The sequence below is a fragment of the Oncorhynchus tshawytscha genome, linkage group LG08 (assembly GCF_018296145.1).
Source record: "Oncorhynchus tshawytscha isolate Ot180627B linkage group LG08, Otsh_v2.0, whole genome shotgun sequence".
Classification (NCBI taxonomy): domain Eukaryota; kingdom Metazoa; phylum Chordata; class Actinopteri; order Salmoniformes; family Salmonidae; genus Oncorhynchus; species Oncorhynchus tshawytscha.
This window is the reverse complement of record NC_056436.1, coordinates 90130253-90138704: the sequence shown is the minus strand read 5'-3', so window position 1 is coordinate 90138704 and position 8452 is coordinate 90130253. Positions and strand designations below refer to the sequence as shown.

The following is an 8452-nucleotide window of genomic DNA, read 5'->3' as shown; positions in this document are numbered from 1 at the left end:
AGAATAAAGGAGAGATGATATAGTAACAGATATAGCATAAAGGAGAGATGATATAGTAACAGATATAGAGTAAAGGAGAGATGATATAGTAACAGATATAGCATAAAGGAGAGATGCTATAGTAACATATATAGAATAAAGGAGAGATGATATAGTAACAGATATAGCATAAAGGAGAGATGATATAGTAACAGAGATATAGCATAAAGGAGAGATGATATAGTAACAGACATAGAATAAAGGAGAGATGATATAGTAACAGATATAGCATAAAGGAGATATGATATAGTAACATGTATAGAATAAAGGAGAGATGATATAGTAACAGATATAGAATAAAGGAGAGATGATATAGTAACAGATATAGCATAAAGGAGAGATTATAAAGTGTTTACTGATAAAAGATAAAGACAGGACTGTGTTAGTCAGTACCAGTATCATATTATCAATGTGCTGGTGCTAGATGAAGGAGTAATGCTCACCTGGGATAACGAGGGCGTCGAAGGCGGTGATCTCTAGCTTGGCAAGGTCAGACACATCGCCGCGGGCGATTCGAGCACTCTCCTCCAGGACGTTGCGTTTCTCAGCTGTGGGTTTCCCCTCACAGTGGTTCACTACATGCATTTGGTCCACGTTGGGGGCAAACATCTGGACCTGGGAGAGGGAAGGGGAGAGGAAGGGGAGGAGAAGAGAGGAGGAGTGAGAAGGGGGAGGAGGGGGAGGGGAAGAGGGGGAGGAGAAGGGGAGGAGAAGAGAAGAGAGGATGGGGAGGCGGAGGGAGGGTGGAGGAGAGGAGTGAAGAGGAGGCGGAGGAGGGGTTAGGAGAGGAGGTGAGAGGAGGGGAGAGGAGGGTGGAGGAGAGGGGGAGGAGAAGAGGGGAGGAGTGAGGAGGGGGAGGAGAAGGGAGGAGAGGAGAGGATGGGGAGGCAGAGGAGGGTGGAGGAGAGGAGAGGAGTGAAGAGGAGGCAGATGAGGGGTTAGGAGAGGAGGTGAGAGGAAGGAGGAGGGAGAGGAGAGGAGGATGGGGAGGCGGAGGAGGTTGGAGGAGAGGAGAGGAGTGAAGAGGAGGCGGAGGGGTTAGGAGAGGAGGTGAGAGGAGGGAGGAGGGGTAGAAGATGGGGAGGAGAAGAGAGGAGAGGAGAGAGGGAGAGGGGGAGGGGGAGGAGAAGAAAGGAGAGGAGAGGAGGGGGAGGAGAGGGGGAGAAGAAGAGGGGAGGAGTGAGGAGGGGTAGGAGGGTAGAGACTATTATCTTCTATTAGCCCCAGCCCTAATGTTGACCACCCTTACCTTGGCCCCAGCCCTAACCCTAATGTAGACCACCCTTACCTTAGCCCCAGCCATAACCCTAATGTAGACCACCCTTACCTTAGCCCCTAACCCTAATGTAGACTACCCTTACCTTAGGCCTTAACCCTAATGTAGACCACCCTTACCTTAGCCCCAGCCATAACCCTAATGTAGACCACTCTTACCTTAGCCCCTAACCCTAATGTAGACCACCCTTACCTTAGGCCCTAACCCTAATGTAGACCACCCTTCCCTTAGGCCCTAACCCTAATGTAGACCACCCTTACCTTAGCTCCAGCCCTGCTGAGGTGGACCAGTACAGCTGACGCCTCGTGGATCTCAGTCCCATCATAGACTCCACACCCTGACAGAATTACGGCTACACACTTCACCATGGCTCCTGCAACACACACACACACACACACACGCACACGCACACGCACACGCACACGCACACACACACACACACACACACACACACACACACACACACACACACACACACACACACACACACACACACACACACACACACACACACACACACACACACACACACACACACACACACACACACACGCACACACACACACACACGCACACACACACACACACACACACACACCATATGGTCTGGAGTTAGACCAGAACAACATGGAGACAGGGATAGCACTAACAGCAGTTTGATTAAACTGTTCCCCAGACTGTGTCCTTACAAACCCCCTTGTTTTACCATCAATGCAGCTCGCTGCACATGGAGGGGCAGGTTACATACACCACATAGCTGAGTGTCTGTGTGTAATGTTACAAAAACCAGATTGATTGGTCAATGTAGTGTCAGGTACACCAAGGCTTGCCTCCCAAATTGCACCCTATTCCCTATATAGTGTACTACTTCTGGTCAAAAACTAGTGCACTATATAGGGAATAGGACGCCATTTAAGATGACTTGGCACCTCCCAGCAGCAACTATTAAACATTTAAAGGCCTCAGGTCCACCGGTGACAGAAGTCTCCTGAAAATCCGAACATGACTGAGTCTCTGGAGGACTGTTTCCAGGTAACAAACAACACAGGAAACACCCACTCTCTCGCTCTTTCTTTATCTCTCTTCCTCCCCCTTCCCGCGCTCTCTCTCTTTGTCTCCCTCCCTCACTCCCTTTCTCTCTCTGTCTCTCTCCTCCCCCCTTCTTCCCTCCCTCTCTCTCTATGTTTCTAGTCAACAACACCTGGTAGAGGCAGATAGAAACAGGAACTGGAGTGGAGGGAGAGTAGAGTCGGTGTAAAGGAACAGAAAGCACAGAGATTTAGATAAGCATCAGTTCACCGGTCATTATAAATATTGTACATGTTGCAAGTCTACATGAAAGTATTGCTGTTGTGTATAAAAGATGAAGAACGTTACCACATTTCCATCCTAAAACCACAATGTTTACCTGGCGTCACATTTCCAACTCTAAATACAACATGAATACTAACGTAATAGGGAAGTAGACTACTAGTTTACTAGCAGCAGTAGTAGTTCTCTCACCTTGTAAAGGTACACTACAGTAGTATATGGTCTGTTCCGTCTGTGGCGTCTTCTCCTACCTGCTGTCTCCTGATGTAGTGAAACTGGAATCCTACTGGCTTTATACCCTTCCTGCCCAGGCTGCCCTGGCCCCGCCCACGGAGGTGTGGTCTGGGTTACAGCTTTACATAGAAGGCTGAAGGGCTGTCTGTCTGTACGGTGAGGTCATGACGGGACTGATGCAGGGAGGGGAAAGGGAAACTGTTGCTGCCTTCCTCTGTTTGGCCAATGTTAAATCTGCTTAGTCATTCTGACACCTCTAAGACACTGGATGGATGGATGGGATGGATGGATAGTGTCAGTATTGATGAAAATACTGTGTAGATTATCAGTCTACAGAATAATTTATTTATAGACAGTATAGCGAAGACTACAATAAACACATTTTGTATTTACAGACAGGTGTGCCATATCTCAGTCATAGTCAGCTAGGTGGGCCATATCTCAGTCATAGTCAGCTAGGTGGGCCATATCTCAGTCATAGTCAGCTAGGTGGGCCATATCTCAGTCATAGTCAGCTAGGTGGGCCATATCTCAGTCATAGTCAGCTAGGTGGGCCATATCTCAGTCATCAGCTCAGTCATAGTCAGCTAGGTGGGCCATATCTCAGTCATAGTCAGCTAGGTGGGCCATATCTCAGTCATGGGCCATATCTCAGTCTAGGTGGTGGGTCCATATCTCAGTCATAGTCAGCTAGGTGGGCCATATCTCAGTCATAGTCAGCTAGGTGGGCCATATCTCAGTCATAGTCAGCTAGGTGTGCCATATCTCAGTCATAGTCAGCTAGGTGGGTCATATCTCAGTCATAGTCAGCTAGGTGGGCCATATCTCAGTCATAGTCAGCTAGGTGGGCCATATCTCAGTCATAGTCAGCTAGGTGGGCCATATCTCAGTCATAGTCAGCTAGGTGGGCCATATCTCAGTCATAGTCAGCTAGGTGGGCCATATCTCAGTCATAGTCAGCTAGGTGGGCCATATCTCAGTCATAGTCAGTCAGCTAGGTGGGTCATATCTCAGTCATAGTCAGCTAGGTGTCAGCCATATCTCAGTCATAGTCAGCTAGGTGGGCCATATCTCAGTCATAGTCAGCTAGGTGGGCCATATCTCAGTCATAGTCAGCTAGGTGGGCCATATCTCAGTCATAGTCAGCTAGGTGGGTCATATCTCAGTCATAGTCAGCTAGGTGGGCCATATCTCAGTCATAGTCAGCTAGGTGGGTCATATCTCAGTCATAGTCAGCTAGGTGGGCCATATCTCAGTCATAGTCAGCTAGGTGGGTCATATCTCAGTCATAGTCAGCTAGGTGGGTCAAGGGGGGGTGCCAACCCACTCAAGTGACGCACCCCTCCTAGGGACAGCATGGAAGATCTCCAGTAAGCCAGTGACTCAGCCCCTGTAATAGGGTTAGACGCAGAGAATCCCATTGGAGAGAGGGGAACCGGACAGGCAGAGACAGCAAGGGCGGTTCGTTGCTCCAGTGCCTTTCCGTTCACCTTCACACTCCTGGGCCAGAGTACACTATATCATATGACCCACTGAAGAGATGAGTCTTCAATAAAGACTTAAAGTTTGAGACCGAGTCTACGTCTCTCACAAGGATAGGCAGACCATTCCATAAAAATGGAGCTCTGTCGGAGAAAGCCCTGCCTCCAGCTGTTTGCTTAGAAATTCTCGGGACAGAAAGGAGGCCTGCGTCTTCTGACCATTGCGTACGTGTAGGTATGTACAGCAGGACCAAATCGGAAAGATCGGTAGGAGCAAGCCCATGTAATGCTTTGTAGGTTAGCAGTAAAACCTTGAAATCAGCCCTAGCCTTAACAGGAAGCCAGTGTAGAGAGTACTGGAGTAGTATGATCACATATTTTGGTTCTAGTCAAGATTCTAGCAGCCGTGTTTACCACTAACTGAAGTTTATTTAGTGCTTTATCCGGGTAGCCGGAAAGTAGTGCATTGCAGTAGTCTAATCTTGAAGTGACAAGAGCATGGATGAATTTGATTTGTCAGTACAAACCATCTACAGAGACAAACTGATATTTTTCCGATAGATAAGATCCAAACCAGGCCAGAACTTGTCCGTGTAGATCAATTTGGGTTTCCAATCTCTCCAAAAGAATGTGGTTATCGATGGTATCAAAAGCAGCACTAAGGTCTAGGAGCACGAGGACAGATGCAGAGCCTCGGTCTGATGCCATTAAAAGGTAATTTAGCATCTTCACAAGTGCAGTCTCAGTGCTATGATGGGGTCTAGAACCAGACTGAAGCATTTTGTATACATTGTTGGTCTTCAGGAAGGCAGTGACCCCCTTGGGTTGTGCCATGGCGGAGATCTTTGTGGGCTATACTCAGCCTTGTCTCAGGGTGGTAAGTTGGTGGTTGAAGATATCCCTCTAGTGGTGTGGGGGCTGTCCTTTGGCAAAGTGGGTGGGGTTATATCCTTCCTGTTTGGCCCTGTCCGGGGGTGTCCTCGGATGGGGCCACAGTGTCTCCTGACCCCTCCTGTCTCAGCCTCCAGTATTTATGCTGCAGTAGTTTGTGTCGGGGGGCTAGGGTCAGTTGGTTATATCTGGAGTACTTCTCCTGTCCTATTCGGTGTCCTGTGTGAATCTAAGTGTGCGTTCTCTAATTCTCTCCTTCTCTCTTTCTTTCTCTCTCTCGGGGGGACCTGAGCTCCAGTTTCAACTGTTCTGCCTTATTATTATTCGACCATGCTGGTCATTTATGAACATTTGAACATCTTGGCCATGTTCTGTTATAATCTCCACCCGGCACAGCCAGAAGAGGACTGGCCACCCCACATATGCTCTCTTTCTAATTCTCTCTTTCTTTCTCTCTCTCGGAGGACCTGAGCCCTAGGACCATGCCCCAGGACTACCTGACATGATGACTCCTTGCTGTCCCAAGTCCACCTGACCGTGCTGCTGCTCCAGTTTCAACTGTTCTGCCTTATTATTATTCGACCATGCTGGTCATTTATGAACATTTGAACATCTTGGCCATGTTCTGTTATAATCTCCACCCGGCACAGCCAGAAGAGGACTGGCCACCCCACATAACCTCGTTCCTCTCTAGGTTTCTTCCTAGGGTTTGGCCTTTCTAGGGAGTTTTTCCTAGCCACCGTGCTTCTACACCTGCATTGCTTGCTGTTTGGGGTTTTAGGCTGGGTTTCTGTACAGCACTTTGAGATATCAGCTGCTGTACGAAGGGCTATATAAATAAATTTGATTTGATTTGATTTGAAGTGGTCTGTGGTCACCACCTGCAGAACCACTCCTTTATTGGGGGTGTCTTGCTAATTGCCTATAATTTCCACCTGTTGTCTATTCCATTTGCACACCAGCATGTGAAATTTATTGTCAATCAGTGTTGCTTCCTAAGTGGACAGTTTGATTTCACAGAAGTGTGATTGACTTGGAGTTCTGTTGTTTAAGTGTTCCCTTTATTTTTTTGAGCAGTGTATATCCACCCCAAGATAAAATATATCCACCTCTAGATAGAATATATGCACCTCTAGATAGAATATATCCACCTCTAGATAAAATATATCCACCTCTAGATATATCTACTTCTGATAGAATATATCCACCTCTAGATAGAATATATCCACCGATAGATCAAATATATCCACCTCTAGATAAAATATATCCACCTCTAGATATATCCACCTCTAGATAGAATATATCCACCTCTAGATAGAATATATCCATCTCTAGATATATCTACTTCTGATAGAATATATCCACCTCCAGATAGAATATATCCAACTTTAGATAAAATATATCCACCTCTAGATAGAATATATCCACCTCTGGACAGAATATATCCACCTCTAGATATATCTACTTCTGATAGAATATATCCACCTCTAGATAGAATATATCCACGATAGATCAAATATATCCACCTCTAGATAAAATATATCCACCTCTAGATTGAATATATCCACCTCTAGATAGAATATATCCACCTCTAGATATAATATTTCCACCTCTAGATATAATATTTCCACCTCTAGATAGAATATATCCACCTCTAGATAGAATATATCCACCTCTAGATATATCTATTTCTGATAGAATATATCCACCTCCAGATAGAATATATCCAAAGATAGATAAAATATATCCACCTCTAGAGAGAATATATCCACCTCTAGATAGAATATATCCACCTCTAGATATAATATTTCCACCTCTAGATAGAATATATCCACCTCTAGATATATCTACTTCTGATAGAATATATCCACCTCTAGATAGAATATATCCACCTCTAGAGAGAATATATCCACCTCTAGATAGAATATATCCACCTCTAGATAGAATATATCCCCATCTAGATACATCTAGATAGAATATATCCACCTCCAGATAGAATATATCCACCTCTAGATTGAATATATCCACCTCTAGATAGAATATATCTCCCTCTAGATAGAATATATCCACATCTAGATAGAATATATCTCCCTCTAGATAGAATATATCCACCTCTAGATATATCTACTTCTGATAGAATATATCCACCTCTAGATAGAATATATCCACCTCTAGATAGAATATATCCACCTCTAGATAGAATATTTCCCCATCTAGATACATCTAGCTTCATATAGAATATATCCACCTCCAGATAGAATATATCCACCTCTGGACAGAATATATCCACCTCTAGGTATATCTACTTCTGATAGAATATATCCACCTCTAGATAAAATATATCCACCTCTAGATTGAATATATCCACCTCTAGATAGAATATATCTCCCTCTAGATAGTATATATCCACCTCTAGATTGAATATATCCACCTCTAGATAAAATATATCTCCCTCTAGATAGAATATATCCACCTCTAGATAGAATATATCCACCTCTAGATATAATATTTCCACCTCTAGATAGAATATATCCACCTCTAGATATATCTACTTCTGATAGAATATATCCACCTCTAGATAGAATATATCCACCTCTAGATAGAATATATCCACCTCTAGATAGAATATTTCCCCATCTAGATACATCTAGCTTCATATAGAATATATCCACCTCCAGATAGAATATATCCACCTCTAGATATATCTACTTCTGATAGAATATATCCACCTCTAGATAGAATATATCACCCTCTAGATAGAATATATCCACATCTAGATAGAATATATCTCCCTCTAGATAGAATATATCCACCTCTAGATATATCTACTTCTGATAGAATATATCCACCTCTAGATAGAATATATCTCCCTCTAGATAGAATATATCCACCTCTAGATATATCTACTTCATATAGAATATATCCACCTCCAGATAGAATATATCCACCTCTAGATAAAATATATCCACCTCTAGATATATCTACTTCTGATAGAATATATCCACCTCTAGATAGAATATATCCACCTCTAGATAAAATATATCCACCTCTAGATAGAATATATCCACCTCTAGATATGAATATATCTCCCTCTAGATAGAATATATCCACATCTAGATAGAATATATCTCCCTCTAGATAGAATATATCCACCTCTAGATATATCTACTTCTGATAATCAACCTTTAGATAGAATATAATCAACCACCTTTAGATAGAA

The 8452-nt window shown here is 44.0% G+C and overlaps 1 protein-coding gene across 3 annotated transcripts in view; it reads right to left on the bottom strand.

Moving 5' to 3' along the window:
• Positions 1-2966, bottom strand: part of LOC112241584 (glutamine amidotransferase-like class 1 domain-containing protein 3A, mitochondrial) — a 5545-nt gene extending 2579 nt beyond the window's left edge. For 2 of the 3 annotated variants that reach the window (XM_042326182.1, XM_042326185.1), the window contains exons 1-3: positions 2819-2966; positions 1576-1688; positions 483-654 (exon numbers count right to left, since the gene is read on the bottom strand). In XM_042326182.1, the coding sequence (XP_042182116.1) occupies positions 483-654; positions 1576-1683 (280 nt within the window). In that variant the 5' untranslated portion in view covers positions 1684-1688; positions 2819-2966. Of the gene's footprint in view, positions 1-482; positions 655-1575; positions 1689-2516; positions 2543-2818 lie in introns of all 3 variants that reach the window. The other variant, XM_042326183.1, reaches the window with a different exon arrangement.
• Positions 2967-8452: the final 5486 nt, after the last annotated feature.